Below are 26,200 nucleotides of genomic sequence, written 5' to 3' on the forward strand. Positions count from 1 at the left end.
GACAATAAAAAGGCCTTAAAAAGGCCAGTGAATTCTGAGATATCTGATTTAGTTAAGATAAAGAAAAATTGAAGAAGAAATGATCTGTAGAAATGAAGATTATTTGTGCTGTAGTGAGGCAAATGTATTCTTTCTGCAAACTAAAATATCAATACAGTATTTCTCAAATCTCACCATTTATTTCACAAAGGTTTACATTTTCACAGAGTCAGGTGATTATTACCACGCAAGGAGGGGCTTTTTGTCCTTTGTTGACAAGTAGCAGAGGCAGGAAAGCACCAGCAGCATGTCTTTCTGCAGTCTTTGTGGAGCAATATTCTCTATTATCTTTATCAGAAAATCTGGGTTGTTGTACTGAACCCATAGGCTGCTGCCTTTCCTCGGCCTCTCCTTTAGGATTCCGTATGAATTGACAATAAACTCACAAAAAGGAGCATGGAGAGCAAATTTGTAGCCCAGCTTTCCAAGCGACTCCATGAGGTGTGTGTACCTTTTTGAGAGATGGAGCTGATACGCCTCGTCTACATGCCCTGTCAGAGGATGTGTGCTCACCTGCAAGAGAGGAAGGAAGATCCATTACTTCCTGCTTGATCTTTATTATGGCCATTTCTCAGTCTGCGCTGACTTTCAAAATGTAGTGAAATGGGGGCGTTTTTGAGCGAAATAAAAACCTTTTACTTTCACTCATAGCTGAACTTGATCATAAGAAATTCCCCTGTAGGCTGTGGGTTTCTCACTGAGACAGGTGTTACCTCGATAATCCTCTGAGGTATGTTAAGGAGTATGAAACCATAGAGCCTCGGATGAGCCTGGAACACATAGGACAGGATCCTCCTATCCAGCTGATAGGCAATCTCACCAAGCAGCCTTTCATTACCTGAAAATAAATAATTTACTAAAAAAAAATATGCAAAAAACATACAACTATTGCTTTAAAATCACAGTAAAAGGTGAGACCTAAGGCAGAAGGAAAAACATCAGCCTGGCTCTGAAGATCTTGTGCCTCTTCAGCATTTTTCACCACCGAACTTTGGAGGAACGATCTGAAGTTGACAGGAGACGATGTTCTGAAATTCCTGTTGGATGTGTTCTGATGGAGGTCTCTCATGAACTGTCGCTCATCAATGCTGCTGTGCCGCCGGTCTGACTGCTTAGATCCTAGAGTTAAGAAATAACCAAAATTTGATAAGTTTTCAAACAGAGGCATGTGTGGGCATGGTTAGATGTACTCTGTCTAAGTTTATCAGTTTAATTTGCCTGTGTGTAGGTGGTCTTAAGAAATCTACAACTAGAAAGACTCCTGCAAAACCCAAGATTCAATTAAGGGAACATGTAAATCAATGAAGTGTTAGAACAGAATCAGGCCTGAAGTCTTTAAAAATAGTCTTTAAATCACTTCCATAGCTGATATAAAACAGTTTAACAAACTAATATTTAGTTCTGTTAAAAATAAAAGTTATTACTAAAAATCCTGATAATGATTTTTAGAAGAACCTTAAAAAAGTTCTTTTTTTTTGACAAATGAAAGTTGTTGTTGTAGCTTCCTGTGTTGCCCAAAACACAAAACTATATGTATTGTGTCCTGTGCTATGTTTGCACAGGACACAATACACCTGAAGAAAATGGATGGGCAGCATTTAAGATTATGGAAAGAGGTTGCTTTAGACACAAATGAGACAATAATCTGGTTAATTGTAGGTTTGCCTATGACCATCTAAATATCCATCTTATGGTAAATTTAGACTTAGACTTGTCATTGCTCAAAGAAACATAAGTAAAATTGGCAATGAAATGTCATTGCTTGGCCACCGGAGCGTACACAGAAACACAAGTGTGCCTATAATTACATAATAAACAAATAATAATGTATTGCTAAAAATATATAAATTAGAATTTTCAAGCAGACTCAGACAGTTTTAGTGATGGGATTGTAGAGTAATCTGATGGCCAGTGGGAGACAGCTATTTCTGAGTCTGGCTGTTCTGCAGCGGATGCTACGGAATCTCCTGCCAGATGCCAACCGGATGAACAGACATGGAGAGGATGGGTGGAATCAGAGAGGATCTGGATTGCTCTGGCTAAGCAGCATCTGTGTGAAATGGTATGGCTAGGGGGGAGTGGAGTCCCATTGATCCTCTCCGCTGTCTTCACCGCTCTTCACAGAGACTTCCAATCTGAGGCCTTGCAGGTCCCAGACCAGATGGAGATACTGCTGGTCAGCAGGCTGTCAATGATTCCTCAGTAGAAGGTGGAGAGGATGGGAGGCAGGAAGGAAACTCTTTTCATTCGTCTCAGAAAGCGTAGGCGCTGTTGTGCCTTTTTCACCAGTGAAGTGACGTGAGTTGTCCAGGTGAGGTTGTCTGTAATGTGAACCCCCTGGAACTCAGTGCTTCTAATGATCTCCACTGCTCTGTCTTTAATGAGTGGTGTGTGGTTCGGTCAAGACCTTCTGAAGTCGACAATGATTTCTTTTGTCTCGTCAACGTTCAGGAGCATGATCTGCGCTAGTCCACAAGACGTTGTGCCTTATTTCTGTTGTTCACTTCATTGTTGAAGTCGGTGAGGAAGTCCAGCAGCCAGTTACACAGTGGAGGGTTGAAGCCCAGGGAGACCAGTTTGCATACCAAATCCTGGGGAATGATCGTATTAAATGCTGAGTTGAAGTCCAAAAACAGCATCCGTACATGGGTGTTTCTTTTCTCCACATGTACCAGGCTCAGATGAAGAGCAGTGGAGATGAAATCTTCAGTCGAGCGGTTAGGTTTGTATGCAAACTGGAATGGGTCAAATGATGGAGGCTTTAGTATACCACTCTCTCAAAGCTGATAGATGATGATAGATGTTAATGCAACGGGTCACAAGTCATTCAGACATGTGATGGTTGGTTTGTTGGGCACTGGAATAATAATAGCTGACTTAAAACATGAGGGGACAATGGTCTGGTGCAGAGAAGTATTGAAAATGTCTGTGAGCACAGGGGCTAGCTGGTCTGCACATTCTTTGATCAGCCTTGCTGGAATGTTGTCAGGACCTGCAGCTTTTTGTATGTTGACCTTCCCCAGCGATTTTTGCACAGCAGATGTTTCGAACTTGAGGGTTTGTCCATCAGGGTGAGGGGTAGCTTTCCTTGCAGGAGTTTTATTTAAGGCTTCAAATCTTCCAAAGAAGTTGTTGAGCTCATTAAGGAAACTAATGTTATTTTGGCAGGATGGTTTTATAGTCAGTCAGAGACTGGATGCTGCGCCACAGTTGTCTGGTGTTGCTGGCATCATGTAAGAAACCTTGGATCTTTTGACTGTAGGCATTTTTTGCTGCCTTGATGGTAAATTAAATATTTGTAAAAAAAAACAAAAAAAACAAAAACGTTTTAGACAATTTGTACTAGGAAAAGGAATAAATAAATTTCGTGTTGCCAAGAAACAGCTTTTTTTTTTAGGTCAATACTAATAGTTTTGATCATGCTTCATAGCATCAAACACATTAAAACTGCAATTTACTGTCTTGTTATTACTTCATCAAACAGCCATGCTATGTTTCAATTTGAAATAAAACGTGCCACTACACAATTAAAACATTAGGGATTGAAACCACCCATTCTGGAGGAAGCCAAGACTGCCACCTGGCGGCAAAAGAGGAACACCTTACCTGTCAAATCAGTCCGCGTGGAATCGCTGCTGCTGTACGTCCTGGATGTGAGCATCTGGTTTTCCTGGAGCATGTTAACTATAGATCTCAAGTGTTCAACTTCCCGCTTAAGTTGATCGTTTTTGACCAGCAAGGCTGCAGCAGCTTGTTCTAGACTCATCCTGAGGCTCTAGGACACAAAGCTGAGCACCCAAAACTGCTCAAAGCACAGCTGAATCTCCAAGGACATTTTGAATCAAAACATAATTACAAGCTCTGGTAGAAGGCATTTTTTAAACTTTATTCCATATAAAGAACAGACATCAGGTTTACAAAAGTACTTAAGACTTTAGACCATAGTGAAAACAGTATAGAATTTCAAACAGTACTTTGGAAAAAACAAGAGAAATATTTCACAACGACCACTTTGTAGTCACTTTTCAATAAGGTTTTTTTTATTAGGCTGTGGTCTCAGAGACTCAGCTCTCACAATTTTGCCAATTTAGCCCTTCGCACTCCTACTGACAGCTTCAGCAAAACATCAACCTTGATCTGATTGATTATGATTTTATGGTCTTTGGTTGGTGACTAAATCGTTTTAGACATCATCATACAGTCATACCAGAGGAAAACTGCATCAAGCACACTGACCTATCTACACTCCTTAAATGTGAAAGCCTCATTAGATGCTCACCAGCTGAGCTTTCATCAAATCTCCCCATAAACAAAAACATGATTTTAAAATAAGTTCAACAAAACACTACTGACAGTATCACTTAAAGAGAAGCGTTTACACTGGATGAACCAAAAGCAGCCTTTAACCATATGTTGAATACACACTAGAAAGCAAGTCAAAAGCTTTGATTATGGAAACTTCGTTCTTTATGCAAATTCCAAATAATGTTCTGCTTTAATCGCTGTCGGACACTCCCTCCGCTCAGCCTCGGGCTCTTCCGACGAGAGCGAGAATGTAGAGGAAGATGTTGATGATGTCTGTGTACAGGTTGAGAGCAGCAAAGACATATTCCTCTGGGCTCAGAGCGAGCTCCTTGTTGCCAAGCAGCATCTGAGTGTCCACAGCCAGGAACTGAAAGGCACACAGAAGTTCAATGCCAGTCAGACAATTTCATGTCGCTTATCTAAACATGTCAAAATCTAACTATATATTTTTGTTTCTGATCAAACAAAAATGAAGGGAAGACACGTCCTGCTGGCAGATATCTATAAATAACATTTCCTTATTAATAAATATTTTTTATGTAAGTCATATCATCACATTTCCTTATTAGGGAACACCGTAGACCTTTTGGTACCCTCAAATGTTTGGAATTAAATGGTCAAAACCACAAAGAATCAAAATGGCGAATGAGTAAAATGATCTTTATCTATGACTGAGTGAATGAAGGTAGTTTTATTTCCCAAAAAGACAAAAACTGCAAAAGCATAAAACATTGCAGAGGTAAAATGAAGTATACACAGCTTTTAGTTCCAGGTTTCTGCACCAGCTATTTATGGTTGGAAACTGAAAACACTGAACAGTTGCTTCAAATAATCTACTGAAAGTAGAAATTATGCTTACAAAATGTTTTTTAAAAGTATTTCGAGATTTGTTTGGTTTTAAAGTTAAATATGAATGCACAAACCTAAAACAGCCATCAGTTCTGAAATGAGTGGAGAATGGCTGACCTACGTTGTACAATCAAAACCAGCATAACATAAATAATAAAATCTGATTTCTTTCAGCAGAAGGTTGGCTAACCAGTAGCACCAAACAGCCATAAAACAGAGGACTAGATGCTTCTTATTTAGTATGAATGTGTGAGAAAACAAAGGACTCACTGCTGTGAAGAGCAAAGCTCCCAGTCCAGCGTAGACAATCTGCAAGATGTTGTTTTGCAGGATGATGCAGAGTAAGCTGAAGAAAATCAGGACCAGCAAACAAACAAAAAGCACGCCGTAACAGGAAGTGAAGTCATACTTGGTCTGTGGGCCACAAATAAGATTAGCAATCACAGCACTGCAATTTCTCTGCGAGAGTACATAACTCACAAATGGGGATGCTGAGGGACACGAACCTGCATGGAGAAAATGACCACCGTAAAGCAAACGAAGGCAGTGATTCCCACCGCCATGATCACGGCCTGGGTTTCGTGGAAGCTGGCGATGGTACCCACCATGTAGGACATGCTGAGAGTCAGGACGGACTGGAAACCAGACAAAAGCGGCACAACAGCATTGATCCAGACATCATTTTAGGAGTAAAATAGAAATACTGCTTCATCTATCATTTCATTAGATTGTGGCCTAAACTAATCTTTTATGAAGAAGTCAACTCCACCTGCAACTTTTCTCCCCCAGAAGGCAGAAGCAGCCCTGAAATCATCATGACACAACCACGCAATTTCCTGTGCCGAAACCTCCTCACTTCCCTCATGCGTTTCCTATTGTGAAAATCAGTTTGTCTTACCAATGCCACCAGATTCCAGGGGTGTCTTCGGCGGAGGTTTCCGCAGCAGGTGATCGCCAAAACCGACGCCAAAAACACTCCGTAGGACAAGAAGTACGTCCAGACGTATTTTATAACAAAACTTCTCACTTGGTGTACAAAGGTGAAAACAGCCACAAATCCGAATGTCACCATGAGCTGAGCGGTTAGCACCAAGTACACCTGCAGGGAAAAACAAGAACACATTAGGAGAGACGGTCAGCTAGGGAACCGAGACAGAATTACAATCAATTTTGTCATTACAATTTTCCACAATGATGCCATAACTGCATATTATCATAGTATCCAGTAGCACTGGAATAAATTTTTCAAAATGAATACACTGCTTTTAAGGAGACATGTTGTGCGAAGTTTGCTAACTATAGCTACATTATTAAGAGTCATCCTTTCCTTTAATTTACACACAACGATTGTCTACGTCAGTCTTTCCACACAGCTGAATTAATTTTTCTTGGTTTTATTTTCACCCAGCTGACAATTAGTGCACAGCAGCATGTGGGAGAAGTACATGCTGCCTCTCCAACATCCCATCAAGCCCATTTGATGTGATGTTTATTGACGTCACATAAAATGGGCTTTAAACCATGAGAACAAAACGATGGAAAATTGGAACAGCTTTGAAACGGTTACTTTTTAACTTTGACTGTGCAACCAACTCGTATCTATTTTACATTACCATATCACTCTGTTAAATTAAAATGTAGAGCACGGACAAAAAGCTGTCTGCCCTGGGAAAATGTCTGATGAATAAACACAGAAAATATGACAATGTCTTCCATTTACACAACAGAGAATTGAGGGTGGAAAGCGACAAAACTTCTGAAGATGACTCTTGGAATCCAGATGTGCTCAAAAGGTGCAAACAAAAGAGCAAGCTAACCCTGACCTTTGAAATGTTGGCTTGGGATTAAATAAGATGAAAAAGTACAACTGTCCTAATTATTCTGCAAAAAATGAGAATCAACCATAATATTTAGTGTTGGAAGGAAATGATTATCTGGTGTAAGTTTTGTGATTTAAGATTAGTTTTATCTCATTGTCTTACCTTTCTAATAAAGGCCCTTCTTATGCTCTTGTTGTCTAATCCAAAATCAAAGTCTTGATTGTCATTGAAGGGTGGAGGAGCTTCCTCACTGAGGTAAGGATTACCTAAAATGACAAAAAAATAAATAAATAAATAAATAAATAAAAAATTATAATAATCTAATTGATAAATCCATACCATCATCAGAATCAGTGTTACTAAAAGTGTAGAAACACTCACCACCACTATAGCTGTCAACAAAGCCCGGGGCAGGTGGAGAATACGGCGGGGCATTTTCTGGATAACCTGGGTAATTGGGATTGACATAACCTGAGGTTCCATCTTGTGGCTTCACTGTCATCCCGTAGGCTCCGGGGATGACGGGGGCGAAGGCGACCGGTGGAGGAGGGTACGGCAGGCCGCCAGGGGCAAGGATGGCTCCGCCGTGCACCTCCGGGTCCGGTACAGTGACGCCAAACGCGGCAGGAAAATTAGGCTGATCGAGGACAGGAGGGTAAGATGTGCCCACCACCACGGGAGTGTAATCGGCCTTCTCGGTGGTCATCCTTGCTTTAGATCGGGAGTAGAGGATGACAGGTGCGAAGAAAAACTGGAGATAAAAAATAATGTAACGGAGAAAAACAGAAAATACTGTTATGGCGAGCCGATGATAAGACGACGATGATGGGTTGAAGATACCCACAAAAAAAAAAACAACAGAAAAAAAAACCCGAAGTCACGTGACAAGCACCATTTCCGGTGTTGAGACCTATCGAGTTCCAGTATAGATGCGTTTGTCCTGCCATGACACCCGCTGCGCTCGTACACTGTATTTTACGGCCAAGAAAGGAAGCCTTATGGTGCATTCAAGTAAAATTTGTATATTAGACAATTAGTTAAAAAACAAAACAAAAAAAACCCCATAATCATTCAATGTAACAAACTTTACTATTCTTACTCAAAACCACTCAACATATTTGTGTTTATTGTAAATCAGGATTGATTCCTAATAACTCACCTGGTTGAATAATTAAATAAAGTATATACAAAAAAAGGTCATTGGCCATTTTAAAACTGGTACAGTTGAAGTATTTTTTTTAAATTGCTGAACCGATCAGGAATCAAATGCCATAAACTGAAAAGTTGTTACCAGAAAAGCACAATATACATTAATGGCTAATCAAACAAATGAATACATCAAGCATCTTTGAATGATAGATTTCAATGCAACACAGCTTGACACAAAAATAGGTAAGGTATATGCAAACAAACAAAATTAATCATTCTAAAATATATTACAATAAGAAAAATATGAAGTACCTCTGCAACTACCTCCTTTTTTACCAGTAATATTAATATTTAATGCTGTTGTTGAGAAACAAATTGGAAAAACAAACACAAAAAGGTATTGATACTGAAATCAACAATGATGTGACTCATGTTAGAAATTCTCACGGTGTGTTTTCGGAAGATTTGTGTTGCACATGAAGAAGGAGATGACAGATGAATAACTACCCACCCAGTCTCTTCTTTTGCTTCCTTTTTTAAATTAACAACAAAGAAACCAAGAAATACGCAGAGTTTAAAACAGATACCAGATCAAACAAAAATTTCTGATATATTTTACATTCCAGATGCTGGCCTTTGACACACACAAAAACAATTTACCATGGAAACCAACGTATCCCTACAAAACTTAAAAAATGTGAAGCTTAAAAGAAAGAAAAAACAATATTAGGGGCAATAATAGCTGCTTATATTGGGAAAAAGCTTTTTCTACTGCGCAGTATTTGTAAATTCACAATGCTTCTGATCAAACAAATGTCAAGATGAGATAAAGACTACCTGAATAAAGTGTGTCATTTGAATGTCACCCACAAAGCAACCAATCACACTACCACCTCTGTCTGATGTTTCTTTTTCGGCAATGCTGGTTTTCATCAGATGTGTCGTCAATGACCTCTCCCTCTAAAAAAGTTCAAATTTTGTGTCACCAGTCTACAGAACATTTGGGGATTATCAAGTTGTTGAAAACGCAAAGCAGGCCTTTGTGTTCGTTTTGCTCAACAGTGACAACATGCATTTGGAAAAATAATACTGTGAAAAATGCCGGAAATGTTTTATGGACATAGTAAAAAACACAGGAAAAGAAAACAAACAACTTCCAGGTGAACACAAGGCCAATATTCCTCTTTTTCATTGTGAAAATAATGAGCAAAAAATTATTCTGCTCACAAAAAAGTAAGTAACTTTTACTTTAAGTAAAATTTCGATGATGTACTTTTTACTTTAATTTGAGTGACATTTTAAAATGGTAACTTTACCTGTATTTCTGTTCAATTTGATCAAAGTATACTCTTACTTGAGCACATTATTTTTGTACTATTTCCACCTCTACCTTTATAAAAATAAAACTAATCACAACTTTTCCAAATATCAATTTGACAGCTAAGGGACCCACTGTGAAACCTCAAAACGAGGTGGACACCAGTGGCCCTCATGACACTCAATGGGAGACCTTGTGATTCACAAGAATTCAACAAAATTTGTCTCAACAAATATTAATATTGTAATATTTCTTATTTTCGGTGCGTCACCACGTTGAGTAACGTCATTCCCATTCACCCCTTTCAGTTTCCGGGAGGAGACCCCGCCTTGAAGCAGCAAAGAATGTTATTCATGAAGTGTCAAGAAATACCTTTTTAGACACAATTAGTGAGCAAAAAAAATTATTTAAACAGTTGTTTTCCATTGTAGCAGGTGGCTTAAATTTAACCATAGAGTTAAAATGCGGCCGTAAAACACCGTGTAGAAACGCAGCTAGCGGAAAACTCATATTGAAGGGGAGACTTGAATGGACACAACACCTGCAAAAGGCAAAATCCGTAATCGAAACAGTCCCCAGCAGTTGAACATGTGGTCTGTCCTTTGTAACATTATAACACTCCCTAAATTAAAGCTTAAAAATCAAGTTAAATACAAATTTTACACAGAGTTTTAAACATCCGCCATGATTATTTAAGGGCTTTTACATTAGAATAGATAAATTGATTTCACTCTCACGTCAATGTATGACCTTTACCTTTAAAAGCAACAAAACACGAGTTCAGTTGACAGAAATTAATAGAAATGCATTTCAGCGAGTTTCTGTATTCGGTTTTCCTCTCATTTATACCCGTTTTTGTCCACAAGAAAAACAACCTGTAAAGCTTACTTCCTGAAACAAAAAAAGTAGAGTTAGTAAAAGAGCACTTACACTGAAGGGAATGCAAACTTTGTTCCACTAAGACTGACAATTTGTTTTCCAGATTACTAGTTCCCTGAAAACTGTCCAGTTGACGGTGAGAAACTTCCGCTTCAGCTCCTCTATGTGAAAGCTGCTGCATTAACCCTACCCTGAGAAAATAGGAAATATGGGAACTATCACCAGAACATTAACAATTCAAGTGCATTAGCTTCTTTATACTTGCTATGTTATTGGGCAAACGGTACTCAGGTAACTTAAAATGTACCGGATTAGAAAACTGCTAGTCATTTTATGCATTTTGGATTGTTAAGGAATAAGAATTATTTTTTTCAGTAGATGGGCTCATATTCCCTATATTTCTGGGGAAATCAACTTGTTACCAAATAGTTTGTTAAAATATACGCTAATTTCTATGTCTACATTTACAAAATAAAGCAAACGCTTTCTTTGCATGTTATTAAAATAAGAAACGTACACAGCAATAATTATTTCTATTTGACATGAATGTAGCATGGTCTGTTAGTGTGTTAACTGTAAACTGGCTTTTGCCCCGCCTGAAATGCGTCAAGGGAATCGAAAGTAAAGCGCTCAAAAGTTTATTGACCCCATATGTTGAGCAGACAGCGTTTTATTTACAACAGGGAACAGGGATGATAAGACGGTGTTAGATGTGTGGCAGTGCTGCAGCCTCATTTTTAAACAATTACAATTTGGAACTGAAAGGTGTTCTTCTTTTATTGTGACCATTTTTAAATTTTTTTATTATTATTTTTAATCAAGGGCTTAAATGAAATAATTCTGTTCATAATAATTTTATTAAAAATGTTTGCTGCTATTTATTATTGTCTTATAAGCTGCATAGTGTTAAACAGAGTATAATCAAACATTTAATATGAAGAAAATTTCAATTTATTTCCCAAATTACATTATTTAGAATCATGCATTACAATATAAACAGCTCATGTACCTGCATTTGAAAAATTTTGATGTCGAAAGACATAATACACAGCACATATGAACAAGTTAAAAGTTCATGCGGTACAAGCGCTGTCCTCACCAAACAGGTCAAGTATAAAAAGATACATTTAAGAGTTTCAAACTTTAGGAAAAAAAATAGAACTAGAAAAAAATAACAAAAAAAGTTTTAAACGTATAGTTACCGTTCACACACTTGTTCAATGTACAGAACAGAGTTCAGTCAGACCAAGATAACTTAGTCATTACATGCTATTGATCATGAGAAATGCAGCAGGACACGTGGGCATGTTCAACAGCAGGCCATTTACTTACATGTGTTAAATAAAGCGTTTATTGCTCCAAGGCTCCTGAATAAATACATAAATAGCATAATTTAAAAAGGCACACAGTGAAAACATTTTATCAAAATACAAGATTCACATTCAGCAGTTTCTCCTTCTCATTTGCTTAAGCAAAGAGAGGTGAAGATGAGTGCTTTTACTTGCTACAGTTGTCATATTTCACATTTGCCATCAAGAAATACATTGTAAAGCAAACCACTGAAGTGAAACTACTCTATTTCATTCTAAATGCTGCTTAAAAATTTGTCATAACAAAACACTTCTGACTAAAGGTACGCTGCCCTTCCAAACAAAAATAATGGTCCGATACTAATAAATACTGAAGTGGATGATGATATAACCCACTGTTCTTGTACATCTGAAAGTGTTTTTGTTTTCAAATTGTAGAAGAAAAAACCTGATCATAAGATATAATATGCACTTGGGAGTTCCATATGAAAGAGACTGCGCTATATATATAAAACTCAGCAACAGTTCTCACAAGATCAGGCAAATTTTCTTTATCTAACATGAAATGTTTTAATGCTGAATAAATATTAAATATTCATATACATCCAAAACTGATCTCACTTGAATAAAATATACAGTTATTCTTCATGTAGCTCCATATTTCCTTCAGGCTCTGGGGTATAAAGTTGAAAAAACTCAATCTCATAACTTTAATGTCTTCACTGAAGGAGCGAATCTCCCCTCTTCCCTGGCATGAAGGTGGTCTTTGTGAGTTTACTGCATGCGATCTGTCTGAAGCTGCTGTGGCTGATACTGGCTAAAGGCTGCGGCAGCCGCAGCAGCTCCAGGTGTTGCAGCAGTAGCGAGCGGCTGTTGTACGGTGTATCCATACCCGGCTGTGGTCATGTAGCTCGTAGGTGCCGGCGAGGCCGCATAAGGGTACTGATCATAAGCAGCAGCTGCAGCGGCGGCGGCAGCAGTGGCAGCAGCAGAGTACTGGGCATAAGCTGCCCCAGTATAGTCAAGGTAAGGGGAAGTTGCAGCAGCAGCGGCGGCTGTTGCTGTAGCAGCAGAGGGTTGTACATGAGGGATCACCACACTGGGCTGGACAAAGGCCTGAGGGTAGACGTAGTGGGCCGGGATCCTGTTGGACAGAAACATTCACAGGTTCAGAGAAGAGTAGTGGCCTGTTATCTTCCCGACGCTGAAACTAAAAAAATTAAAAAATTAAAAAAATCTGGAAAACTGAAAAGCAGGTGCCAAATATATCAACCCAGTACTCAAGGCACAGCAAATCCATTCATTAACAACTGAAAAAAAAAAAAAAACTCTACCCAGAAATGAAGAGTTAAAAAAAAAGCAGCAAAAACCAAAAGGAACACGGGTGCAGCTTTTAATTCTGAAAAATAAAGCACCTGAATCTGAAACACGGTGAGGCATTAAAAGAAGGCACAGCCAAGCTCTGCACCACAGAAGAAAAAAACCAAAAAAACATATTTGACAAAATGCGAGTTTGTCACAAAAACACCACAACATCCCAGCACAAGAAGTGGACATTATTCCCCCTGTCCATAGTCTGGCACAACACCACACATACTGGCATGCCACACATGTTAATACATCCTAAAACATAAACATATCTGTGTCCAAAATGACTGGACACAGCTTTTAAAAACAAACAAACAAACAAAATGACAGTAATACAGAAATAATTGAGTTGTAGCAGCATATTCCATTTGAAGAGCAATACATGGCTATCCAGAACCTTGAATTTTTTCCATGTTTTGCCATCATACACCTATAAACCTTACTATATTTTACTGGGATTCTATGTGATAAACCAACACAAAGTAGTGCATAATTGTGTAGTGAAAAAAACCCCATACATCTTATGACTGTGGAGTTCATTTTACACTTAACCGCTTAATTCAATTCTCCTTTCAATGCTATTGCAGTTGCTGTATCCCAACATGACTTGTAGGAACTTTAAACTAATGGCTTTTGGCCATTACTGTCTTTCTTCTCTTTTAAAGGTGAATTCGTCTTTGGTCTTGGTCACTGGATATTATTTAGAGACGTTAGAGTCAAGGAGGCTAAGCACAAACACAAACCAAATTTTAAAAACTGTTCTTTACAAAAATAAAAATAAAAAAAAGAATAAATAAATATATATATATATATATATATATATATATATATATATATATATATATATATATATATATATATATTGTTACACTTCACAATCCTGCACACATTTCTGTTGGCCCATCACAAGAAAAGTAGTTTGTGTTTGTAAAATAAAGTAGAAATGCAATAAAAAAAATTGTTATAAGAACCTGAATACCTTAGCAAAGCACAGTATATAAGAGGACAAAAAGAAATCTTTGTATCTGGGTAAACTTTTCCCCAGTTCAAACTTCTGCTGAAGTCACCCACAGTAAATATACAGAGGAACAGGTGTGAAACATATCTGTTCACACATAAGTGGTCCCCTCTCCTTTTTTTTAGAGACATACACCCCCCCACACAAACATACCCGATTTGACTGACAAGGGAGGCTGGATGCGTGCTATTTTTGCTCCTCTTGTCATCTCAAAAGGACAAGCTGATCTTATCCTCCAGTGCACATGGCAGAGTGCTGGTCAACTGTTCTATGGTTTCATTTACATTGCTTAATTTTTAATCACCACAGTCAAGGAGTGCTGGCTAATTTAAATAATTAGGACTTTGTTATATTATTCATTTGGGTGAGTGGAGGACAGTTACTTCAGTCATTTTCAATCGGAAGACATAAAAACTAACAAACAAACAAACAAAAAAAACTGTGTTGATTCCTTGTGACAGAATTTTTCCTGTAATATGACGCCTTCAAAGGAGAAAGTTTAACTACATGACGATGTTTTTTGAAAGCAGAGGTACATTTCACCATCCTACAAGTAGAGAGCTAAATAAAGGTGCTTTGTAAATCAGCAGGACACATGGGTAATCCCCTGCACATAACTCGAAGCCTTCATGGGCGCATGGCTCGGTCCACCTGTTGTCCCGAAGCTGAGCGGCCCCGTCTGTGCCATACATTATTAACAGTGCCGCTGACTGACTCCTATTTTCCAAGAGAATTTGAGACGCTGTGCAGATCACTGTGGCAAACAGCTGCTGTCTAACTGTGTGACTAAGATCTTCGTCTCCAACCAAAGGCCCAATTCAGACTTCCTTTTTTTCTTTTATTGTATAATCAAATCAAAAAGTAGGCATGCAGTAGCATGAGCTTTCCTTAGTATAATATAATAAACTGGATTTAACAACAGATGATCCAACTGATTTTCTTTAAAAAAAAAAGTTATAAAATTTCTACTGCTGATAAATGAAAAAATATGAAACATAGGACTTATAAAGTTGTAGGACTATAATTTATAGCATTCATTTTTATATTAGTTTCCAAGTAAACATGCTTATGGTACAAGAAAATTATACCTCTATGGCTCTTTATTGAGTTCCACAGAAATTCTTAAATAGTAAGGCAATCTGCAGTGGTAGCCAGCCTGCAGTCTGGTGCTTAGATGTCCTTGATTGCTTTCCAAATGCAGTATAACCCTTTAAATGACTATAGGTAACTTTCTTGTTATTATTATATACTTTCATTTAGTTGCCATTTGAAAACCTGGTATTTCCGCAAGTTTTACACGTCAAAACATTTCTGTGTAAGGAGGTTTGTTTTTTTCTGTCTGAAGCAAATGGACAAGGGAAAATAAAAGTATGGACCCATAAGTGTAGTCATATCTCTTATTTCATACGATATTTTGATAACAGAAATGCTGAGGCTCAGGGCTCTAACATTGTGGCTTTTGGGACTTTTCTGTGATTTATTGCATGAATACATGTTACATCAGTAAGAGTAAGAGTACTTCCAAGAAGGAAATTTGTCTTATTTGTAAGCAAGTGGAAAATGTATGAACTTCCTTTCAGTCTGCTCCGTGGCAGTGTGCAGCATTAGCTGGGGGTGGGGTTTCTCTAGGCTTCAAACAACACTTTCACTTTCATCACATTAAAAGAACTTTGAAAAGTAGAAATAGTATGACGGAAAACATTTGTAGTTTTGAAAACGTAACTTTATAAAACCTTGACACTGACTACTATCCCATACCTAAAGTCATCTAAATTGCCAAAGCATTAATTGAAAGCTTTACTATTATTATTATTTTTTTGTGTTTAATCTGCAGTTAAACGACACTTTTGGTTTTCCATATTTCTGAAAATATACAGCAACAGTGAAAATGTCAAGTTGATTTAATCTGCAAATTAATGCATTAGGTTAATGAAATAAAAACACAGCATCATGGGGTAAGGTAAACAGAAAATCAACTCCCACATGCAAGCCAGTGTTTGTTTTGTTGCAGGGGATGAGAAATTTAAATGAACACACTGTGAGTGCTTGTCGGCCCGCCCCTTGCACAACAAAACGTGTCGTGTTAACTAGAAACCGAGAAAGAAATAAAAACAAAAATCAAAGAAACAGGCTAGAGCACAACCATTTAAAAGGGTGTGTGTGGGGGGGAAAGAATCAACACTCCTCAGTGGAGTTATAATTCCCTGTAAAATCTGATCAAATCTGCCCCCTCTGCACCGCCCTCTTCCCCCCACTGCAAGTAGAAATAGGCACACAGTTAAGCTGAACACCACATCATACTGAACACAAGGCACACACCAATCTATGTACTATAAGAAAACTGGAGAAAAAACAAAAAAACAAAAACAAAACCAACAACAACCAAAATACTTTCCATGCATCTAGTCACCATTGCGGCTCGTTTGTGTATGTCACAGTATACAGGTAACACTTTAGCGCTCTGCCCAATGCAGACTCAGCTATTCCTTCAAATCATCATGTCCCCCCATCAGCTATTTTAACCGTTACCGAGCCTGTCAGATCAGAGAGAGACAAGACAACATGGAGTCAAGTCCTGCAGTGGCTCTGGGACATATGCGCACTTCCTTCACAGTCAACCCTCAAGCAGTGGAGCACACATAGACACTCACAAGTCCTCATTCATGTGGGGAAAAAAAGGTGGAGGCAACAATAAATGTATGTTTAAAATAGATATTTGATCTTTACATTTTTTTTTTTTCCATTTTTATACAGACAGATTTTGTAAAACAAACTGAAGTTTTATTGCTAGACATACCCATATGGTCTTTGGATAAACGCTGGATGGATCTGAGGCACACCAAATGCAAAACCTAGAATTAAGATAGAGAACTGTCAAACTCCGAGTTGAAATTTCAAAGAAAACAAAACTACAAAAAAATTTTATTGCTTAATGTTTGCAACCATTACAAACCTCTGCATTACTCCTGCAAAAATAATCAACAAGGGCTGGTGTATTTATACTAATCACCTGGTTGAATGACCCTGGGTTTGGCCCCCAGATAGGCCAGGTTCACATTGGCTTTTCTTCCATCTATAATGGGATTGGGATCCTTACATGCTCGGTCAGCTGAGGCCCGATCTGCCATGGTCACCTTTAACAATACACATGTCCATATTTTAGAGTCAGCAAACATGAATTTGTAAAAGTATCCAACATTAGTACATCATTATTGACTTTTCACAGTTTTCAAATCAGATACGTAATTTTAAAACCACTTTATGTCAAGAAACAAACAAAAGAAAAAAACGACTTTATATGTCAGTTTACATAAAATATATGTAATCACTTAGATTTACTGGTGCAACTGTTTATCTGCAGATGCTGTCTGATTGTGTATCATGATCTTAGCTGAGCATCTTTAGCTTGAAGTTAAGTTTTAGCGTAAAATATGGACTTGTAGGAAAGCTAAGTATAGTATTGAATTGGGTGACAGGGATCCTCATAAAAATAGAAAACGTTACATACATAAGCACCTTTAAAAAGGACAAAGAAGAATGTGCCAATACACATCACTACAGGCAGGTCCAGATGTAATAATGCTGGTCAGAACAGGAGCAGAAATTACAATCTTATTTGAATACTAGCAGATTTTTTTTTTAATTGCAGTTTTGTAACACACTGTGTTACAAAACTGCAATCCTCACTGTATTGAGTAACAGGCAGAGTGGTCTCCCAACAGATTGACCACCTCCATAGAGTACTGGTTTGTTACGTCTCCAAGTTAACTACAATTCTTCTGGGTCCTCCTCTCTGGACAAAGAAGAAAATAATTATTGATAATTTGAACTTAAAAACGGAGGACCTTGCTTCTGCTACTTTTTTTTAAATCTGGGGTAGACAGGGCTATGGACTGATTGATGCCTGAGTTTGACGTTCCAATCCAAATGTGACGTCATCACCCTTTAGCAACCTTCGTTTTTTTTTCTCGGCTACTTTGTGCTCTCAATCTTTTTTCACCTTTTTTTAAGCTTAAAAATGTCTCAATTTTGGACATCGAAATCATTAAAGCTGTAAGTACGAGCAGGAGAGCGCTGAAATGCTAAAACAAATATAGGCTATGCATAAAACTGATACGTGCGTTCCTAACCTTTCTAAAAAGTCAACACACATTTCATTTAATAATAAGCCGTGACATAATCCAACTCAAAAACGCTTGCCAAGAAATTGTTTAATGGAGTTTTACCGATTTCTTATTTTTGCTCAATTTAGCTTTTAAGGAGTTCTGGTATAGGCAGGGCAATTTAATTTTTTGTTGTGTACCAAAAAATAAATAAATAAATAAATAAAAGAGAAGAAGAAGAAGCCAAGCAAACAACAAGTATTGAATTTGGCACGAATTCAAAATGTGCCTCCGGACTATAAAAGCTTTCAGTTACATCAACAGGTTTGTACTTACAAATCCATAACCTCTGGATTTCCCCGTCTGCCGATCGGTGATAACAACAGCCTCCTCGATGTCTCCAAACACCTCAAAATACTTTCTCAGGCTGGAGTCAGTGGTGTGATAAGGAAGGCCTCCCACGAAGATCTTGGTGAAGGTAGTGTCTTTCTGTGCCGAGTGCATGATTTGTGGATTAAATTGTCCCGGTTGGAGTTTTTCTTTGGGGTTAAACTAAACGGGAAGGAGACGCGTGTGGTTGATCGGTGAGGTGGTATGACGGACTGGCAAAGGACCTGAAGCAGGAGGAGGACACCTGTTAGTTTGTTGTGAAGCTCTCCCAGTTGTCAGCTCGTGTGACACAGAAACTTAACTCCACCCACATCTGCAGACCACCACTCAGAGTTCAGGCTACCTACTGTCGCACAGCTGCTGCAACAGTGGCAAGGACACTCAATGGAGGCCAGAGGCCTGGGCTCTGTCCGCTTTCAACAAAGATAAGGAGTTTTTACTCTGATAAAAGTTTTTTAAACTTTGCATCTCAGTGTATAAGTGTAAATCTGTTCAGTTTAGATTATTATTATTATTGGAAATATGTTTAAAATGATGAGTACACTGCTGTAAACATACATTCCCCTAAATCAGGGGTTTGCATGTGACCCACTACTGTAGCTTTTAGTAACTGTCCAAAAATGCTTGCGAATAGAGCAATGTTTGAAAATACATGGATAATTGTAAAATACTAATCTTAGCAGTTTTTCAGTAGTGATTTTTAATTAACTAGATGCTTAACATTTCCAAAAGCAGAATAGTAATAGTGTAAGGAATATGCTTTCTTATCATTTTTGTCAGTAGGTTCCAGACTATACATGCTTTTGAATTATTTTAAGTAATGTTCCACTAAATGTGAATTTAAGAAAAAGTATTAGGCCTTGAAACAAATAAAATAGTAGCATACTTAAAAAATTAAAAAAATTACATACAGAAATTACAAATACAAGCTATATTGTTTTGAATCGTCATGCTACTTTTGTGGCTCTAAAAATATTTTTAGCCGGACTGAGGGCAGAAATGACAACTGTGGACCAAAATATTTCAATACGTCAAAAGTCCCATTCATTTCTTTTTAGAGATCACGGACAGAGAGACAAATGAGTTAATAAACTGGGTGATGGATGGACAACATAAAGGATAACCTACAGATGGACAGACGGATGACTGGGCAGCCAGATGAATGGTGGATGGAGGAACAAATTTGACATCTTTTATTAAAAAACAGCAACATAAAATGCAGTCTGACTGGCGTAACATCTATCAAGCAAATAATGGCACAGGGAATAAAATCTTAAAATACAAATTTTGCTCCATCCCTAATTGATTACTGTGTCCCAAATGCCTAAAACCACACATTATGAAGCATTATGCTCATACTGTGGTGCTTTTTTTTTTTTTTTAAATGAAGAGACAACACACAAAAACTGATTGTAAATGTTCTATTCTAGAACACTGTGTACCAATTAAAACAAGATACATTATAAATACAATTCTGTACAATACAATAGTGTAAATACTATTTTCAAATACATTTACATTAACAACTCCTTATTAGGGAGAGCAGCTTTATTCTCTTCTTTAAAGTAAGGTCTTGGGTTTGTTTTATTTAAGTGAAATTGCAGCTTGATTATTTTTATGAACAAGTCATAACTTTCATTAAAAAAAATAAAATAAAATAAAAAAAAAACTTTAGAGGAAAAGTAATCTTCTTACCTTAATAAATTTGTTGTTTCTACATATTCATCCAATCCACCATGACAGGAAGGATCATATTCTGCATTTCACATACAGATTTAAGGTCCATACTTTTTCTTATATGATTCATAGCTAATTAAACAAGGGGTGTCTTTGCAAATAACATAATAAGGCATATATTTGTATCTCCAGGCTTCTGAGCAATCACTCACAGTCGTCAGGGTTACGAACATTTAATCAGTCCTGTATGGAAGACAGTCGGAGAGCTTCCCAAGAATCCTTTCCAGTGCAATCTTTTCTCATTCAGTCTCAATCTGAATGGGATTTATTTCCTCCACAGTGTTACAGTACATCAACAGGGTAATTTCTGCCAGGGAACGCTGAAAGCTGCTCCCAGGTTTGGCAGATTTCTCCTGTTTCAACTTTACGTGGCATTGCTCCTACAGATATGGCACTAAGCTTTACTTGGACACGTCGATTTATAGTGAGGATATCCATGTATAGATACGATAGAAAAAAATACAACATAACACTCGTAACAGCAGATATGGAACCGTAGTTCTTTGGTTAGCCCTGACGTAACATATTGACGTAAATATCAAAGTTTATAAACAGTAGTACATTCTTAATCTTTGAATCCCAGATCACTTCATTATGAGCCTCAGAGAGGGTCGCGTTCTGTAATACAAAAATATTACATATATTCTTCAGAAGCGATGTAAGAAAACTTAGGCGGATAATATTCCCAGATAAAAGTCAAGTCCTCTATAAAAATAGGAGCATATAGAAAACTCAGATATGTGCATAGTGATTTTGTTTGTTTTCAGTGAACAGCAACTACAAAATACTTCATTAAATGCACAGGTAAGATATGCCTTTGAGCAAAGCATCCACACATCAGCACATCAGTGGTCAGAAATTAGCCGTCGGGGTGAGACTCGGGATGGGAAGGAGAGGAGTTACATCTGGATCATTCTCATCCCTCAGAGAGCAAGTTCTTCTTTGGGTCCTATTTGATGAAAGTCTGGGGTTCTGTTTCCATGGAGGGAGGCCCTCTGGTGAGCCGAGACGGTTTTACAAACACACCGTGGCCTGGGGGACAGCGGAAGTACACTCTGCCTTGGACAGTCCCGTTGTGCTTACCTAAAGAAGAGTATAAGTGATTACTAGTATTAAGGTAGGAATTATTACATAGAGCTCTGGAAAAATTTTAGAGACCACTTATAATTATCAGTTTCTATGATTTTACTTTATATATTTATATGTCTGAATAAAATGAACATTGTTCTTTAATTCTATGAACTACTGACAACATGCCTCTGAAATTCCAAGCAAAAATTTTAGTATTTATTTGCAGAAAATGAGAAATGGTTAAAATAATTTCAAAATAACTATGAAGACCCAGTTCATCCCATTCACAGAATAATTTAATTATTAGATAAGATAGGTGAAGCTATCTGATCAAACTAGAAATAATTTTAACTGGACAATTCAATGTAAGACTTTTAAACCTAAAGCACTGTATTATTATAATCATGCTGCTGGGAGAATTGATACACTGCAGGGAGATGAAGAATGAAGAATCTCAAATTTACAGCTAGACTATTTAGGCGGGTTATAATTGGGTGTTTAAACAGGACAATGATCCTAAATATACCAAAGAATGAACAACAATAAGTATCTGAAATACCCTTTCAAATGCCTCAGGATAAAATTTTAGAAAAGGGTTGAACTCCGTTCAAAAAATTGTGAGCTATGCATTAAAGCCACTGCATCACAAAATCTGATTCTGGCCACAATTGGGGAGCCAGTACATTTCTCTCTTTGTAAACAAAAAGTGTGTGTTTAGTTGGGGCAAGCAGTTTTAACAAAAAATAAATAACATAAGAACCACATGTAAACCAGTAATGTTAGAAAATTCATTTCGCTCCATGAACACAAACATATTACTTACCCATTGCCACATCCAGCTTGACACCAATCCAGATCCCCTTTGCGAACTCCACACCTCCTACATAGTAGACTGTTCCTCTTCTCTTCCCTACCCACACCTGCTCCCCAGGTGCCATCCAGTCAGGAAGCTGAGCTACAGGGGTGCTCTCATCCCCGCTGGAGTCTCCGGAGGGCTCGGCGCTGCTGGGGTTCGGACTGGGGCAGGGGCTCCCGTGAGGCAGATCTCCCTGGGCTGGTTCCTGGATAGGAGGCTCTCCTCCCGCTCTTTGAGCTGGGCCAGAGGATCGTGCTGTTGGTAAAGGTTTGATTTCAGACGCTGACGCTGGAGGTGGGAGTGATGTGGAGGGACCTTTGGAGGATGAGGTCAGGGTCAGGCCTCTACCGGGTGCAGTGATTGGGGCGTTTAATGAAGTGCTAGGTACTTTTGTGTTGGCGCTAGACACAGCTATGCTAGCAAGGTTTGCGACATTAGGAGATCTGAATATTACATTGTCAGCGTCGGATGACAGCTGATTGTCATTGTCATGTGTTTTTACATGTTCTGGCTCCTTCAGGTGGTTTGTAGAAATTTCCAAACCATCCTGTCCCCATTTCTCAGTAAAATGAGCCAAATCCCCTTCTCCAACACTGTCATCAGCCCCTTTAAAGTCAGTGAACTCCTGGCTGGTGCTGAGAATACAATTATGAGGCAGTGGGACACTGTGCTGCTTATTTGTGCAGTTAGGAATACTGACAGGTGAAGAGGGTGGATGGATGAGCTGTTCACAAGCACCACACGCTGTAGGAGGCTGCTCCAGGTTGCCCCCTACCGCAACACTTTTGGTCTGTGGAGAGATTCGCCCAGCAGGGTCGTGGGACTCTCTGGAGGGACAGCTCAGGTGGTCGGAGCTTTCACTGGTGCTGAAAGGCACGTCGGACAGAGTGGCATTGGATTCACTGTGGGAAAAGTAGCCGCTGGTGCAGCTGCTGGCTGTGGGGCTTCGGGACATGTCCCTGTGCCCACTCCCACCTCCACACCGGCTTCCCTTCGAGTCAGAGCGAAACCCGTCCTGGTTCTCCAAAGTGGCGTTGTATATCTCAAAGTTTGCAAAATCCTCTGGGACGTAACTCTGGTAGCTGCTTTGGTCCAGTGGGCCCCGATTTAGATTCAGAGAAACATCTGTGTCCTCGTCCTCAGAGTCGTGCTGATCAAAAAGAGGCAGTAAGACAAAAGTGGAACTTAGCTTATGTAGTACTGTGATCTATATAATCACTCAGAGTTATAAAGAGGATGGAGTCCATGAAGATGGTCTGTGATGATGAAACAGAAACATGATTTATGAATTCTGTGGTGCCTGCTGGGTTTCTGAATTTCACACAAACCCAGCAGAGGGTGAATGTGAATCAGAACAAGTGAGGTCATGTGCTCAACCTGAAGTTTGGTGTTTTGATCTCCTGTACTAGTTTTTTGGGATTTCAAAAATAGTGACAATCCCACTATTACATTGTGATTGTCCTTTTTTAGTTTTTATCTTTAAACTGACATATATCCTGTGCAGTTAATCTTTAAAAAAAAAATAAAAAATTCTTTTGAATAATAGAATGTACGTAACATGAAAGGTGGCCACAAAAATATTATCTGTAAATATGATTTATAAAAAAAAAAAGAAAAACAATCTGATATTCTTGGTACCTTTAACCTCCTCCTGTCTGCACAGTGCTGGAAATGTAATTTAATGATCAGACACCTAAAAATGTTCCAGAGTTGCGTGACTCATAGTTCACAGAATGCAGTAGCAGCAGCTCAGGGAGCAGCTGAGGCTCTCTAAGCAGAGTCAATCAAAGTAAGAACACAATGTGATGCCTCTGTAGTTAGCGGCTAATGAGCCAACATGTGTCACGAAGTGCAGCTTTATGTTTACGACCTGCATGTATGTCGGTGTAGCACTTACAGCAGTGAGTGACTGTGTGCGGCTGAGCTGCCTGCTGGTGACAGTGGAGGTGGGGGTGGAAGGCTTGCAGTGGCCCTCGCTGCCTGCCCTGGGTCGGCGCCAGGAGCAGGGAGAGGGGAGCAGTGCAGGGCTGTCCACAAGTGAGCGCATGCTCTGCAGGTGGGTCAGAACGACAGCACACACTTCACACTCACACAGCATGCATGGAGCTGGTCAGGCTGGTCACACAGTTAGTGCCATGCAGTTTAATATTTCACAAAAACAGTGCTGGAAGTGCCCTAAATTGGAGGTGCAGAACCTTTTTGTTGCAATAAACATGCAGAATAGTGCAAATATGTTACTGATTTATTTCTTGTGTTTTGCTTCCAAAACATGATAAGTTGTAATTATTAATCAATAGGTTGTCAAGTTAATCTTTGGACTTTTGCTGATTTTTAAAATGAGTTTTAGTGAAACCAATTGACAATTTTCAGACAAAAGAAGTTTCCTTTGTAGGACGCTTAACTAAGACGAACTAAAGTCTCAACAACTATAAGGATGAGCAGATGTCCTCTTGTTTCACACCAAATAACAGAGATTCTTTTGGTAAAATGAATCTTAGTTTATTTAAAGAAACCTGACAAAAAGATACAATTTCTATTTCCTCAACTTACTCCTGCCACTTATGAACTATTTAAATTTTTGTACACACACTGATTTTAAATTTAAGTCATATCCACTTCTTTTGTCAACAGTGTGCCAGAAAGTTTGACAACAGTAATAAAGTTTGGGCTTGGGTGCCTCATTCTTTTCATTAGACCTGCTGAGCAAATTTGACGGTGTTTATTGAAATTTTATATGACATCTTTTCCTCAAGATACACAAGTTGCACAGGTGCTTATGCTTTATAAAGAGTTGGAAGGCTGTAACTTAGACTACAGAATGTCCATTCTGATCTTTACATCTGTGGACAACTTACTATATAAGGAAATGAGTAAATAACCTGGCAAAGTCCAAAGATAAACCAAAGCAAACCTCAGAAAGCCTGAAGACCTACTGAGTATGATCAGTTTTTTAGCTTAGCTTAAAATGTTACAAATGATGTATCAATGTAATGATGTTTAGTGATTTCATTCAGCTGGTTTAAGACCGTTTACACCAAATTAACTTAACCTAAACCTCATTTAGGACACTTTACCAATAAAAACAAAAGAAAACTTAGTTATTTCAATTGATCAAAGCAGCCACATATGGGACATTCAATAATTGCACAAAATCACAAAGGACTGCAGGCAGCAGGATTTTTGTTAACCGCAGAGGATATTTTTAGCTACAAGTTGTGCTTTGGCCAATGGAATATCTCAAATAATGTGTAGGATCTTTTTTTTCCGTTCGCCTTTTATAAAACAAATTTAAAATGGAATTTTAATGGGGTGCCAGGTCAGATGTAAAAGTCAGGATGGACAAAACAATGACACATGGAGCTGAGGAAGAATCAAATGGCGTAAGGAGGAAAATATAAGACATGAATCCTCAAAGAAACAAGAAACAGATTGAACTCATGTCCTCTTTACCGTCATTCCCAGCAGCGGCCGAGCCTCCAGTGCTTTCTTTGCCTTGTTCTCCTCTTTGACAGGAAGCAAAGACTTGAGGAATTTGGGTGGCTGAGGGGAAAGAGCTTTGAAGGGGCTGGCGCTGAAAAAGGTGGAACTCTCAGGACCCGATCCTGTGTGGAAACATTAAAAAAATTCAAATTTTTTATGCATGTTATCAAAATCCAATGCATTTGATGGAGCTGACTTTATTCTGCTTTACCTGAGTTCTGATTGTTTTTAGTGGGTGTGGTGCAAAGGAAAACATCTTGAGGGTTGCAATTGGAGCTGTCCGCATGATCACAGAGCTCCTATGTGACAATACACAGTCCCAGAAAATACCATGAGGTTTATGCCCATTTTATTCACTTGGGATTAGTACAGAATTATTTCAAACATTCTAATCAATCAAAGAATGCATCTCAGCAAAAGTTTAATAATTTTCCAATAAAAAATAAAAACGGATATAACTTTGTTATAATCTCTTCAAATCTCCTGAGACAGATTTTTATTTTTAATT

At 38.4% G+C, this 26,200-nt stretch overlaps 4 protein-coding genes across 7 annotated transcripts in view; all 4 read right to left on the bottom strand.

The window, feature by feature from the left end:
• Window positions 1-157: 157 nt before the first annotated feature.
• Window positions 158-3,871, bottom strand: LOC122831454 (speriolin-like protein). Its single transcript, XM_044117639.1, has 4 exons — window positions 3,646-3,871; window positions 958-1,158; window positions 753-877; window positions 158-552 (listed from the first exon to the last, which is right to left on the bottom strand). The coding sequence occupies exons 1-4, from the start codon at window positions 3,803-3,805 to the stop codon at window positions 220-222; spliced, it is 819 nt and encodes a 272-aa protein (XP_043973574.1). The 5' UTR covers window positions 3,806-3,871; the 3' UTR covers window positions 158-219.
• Window positions 3,872-3,904: 33 nt separating this feature from the next.
• Window positions 3,905-11,159, bottom strand: grinab (glutamate receptor, ionotropic, N-methyl D-aspartate-associated protein 1b (glutamate binding)). The gene is made up of 7 exons (XM_044117638.1): window positions 10,411-11,159; window positions 7,395-7,764; window positions 7,176-7,279; window positions 6,092-6,292; window positions 5,700-5,828; window positions 5,464-5,607; window positions 3,905-4,711 (listed from the first exon to the last, which is right to left on the bottom strand). The coding sequence occupies exons 2-7, from the start codon at window positions 7,717-7,719 to the stop codon at window positions 4,562-4,564; spliced, it is 1,053 nt and encodes a 350-aa protein (XP_043973573.1). The 5' UTR covers window positions 7,720-7,764; window positions 10,411-11,159; the 3' UTR covers window positions 3,905-4,561.
• Window positions 11,160-11,292: 133 nt separating this feature from the next.
• On the bottom strand, window positions 11,293-18,840 carry rbm24b (RNA binding motif protein 24b). The gene is made up of 4 exons (XM_044117640.1): window positions 18,495-18,840; window positions 17,066-17,189; window positions 16,853-16,907; window positions 11,293-12,813 (listed from the first exon to the last, which is right to left on the bottom strand). Exons 1-4 carry the CDS (start codon window positions 18,660-18,662, stop codon window positions 12,444-12,446), a joined length of 717 nt encoding a protein of 238 aa, XP_043973575.1. The 5' UTR covers window positions 18,663-18,840; the 3' UTR covers window positions 11,293-12,443.
• Window positions 18,841-19,955: 1,115 nt separating this feature from the next.
• Window positions 19,956-26,200, bottom strand: part of kif13a (kinesin family member 13A) — a 47,649-nt gene continuing 41,404 nt past the window's right edge. For 3 of the 4 annotated variants that reach the window (XM_044117644.1, XM_044117643.1, XM_044117641.1), the window contains 5 exons: window positions 25,904-25,991; window positions 25,663-25,814; window positions 24,110-24,262; window positions 22,180-23,362; window positions 19,956-21,368 (listed from right to left, as the gene is read on the bottom strand). In XM_044117644.1, the coding sequence (XP_043973579.1) occupies window positions 21,235-21,368; window positions 22,180-23,362; window positions 24,110-24,262; window positions 25,663-25,814; window positions 25,904-25,991 (1,710 nt within the window). In that variant the 3' untranslated portion in view covers window positions 19,956-21,234. The remainder of the gene's footprint in view (window positions 21,369-22,179; window positions 23,363-24,109; window positions 24,263-25,662; window positions 25,815-25,903; window positions 25,992-26,200) is intronic. The other variant, XM_044117645.1, reaches the window with a different exon arrangement.

This window comes from Gambusia affinis, linkage group LG05 (assembly GCF_019740435.1).
Source record: "Gambusia affinis linkage group LG05, SWU_Gaff_1.0, whole genome shotgun sequence".
In the NCBI taxonomy this organism is placed as follows: Eukaryota; Metazoa; Chordata; class Actinopteri; order Cyprinodontiformes; family Poeciliidae; genus Gambusia; species Gambusia affinis.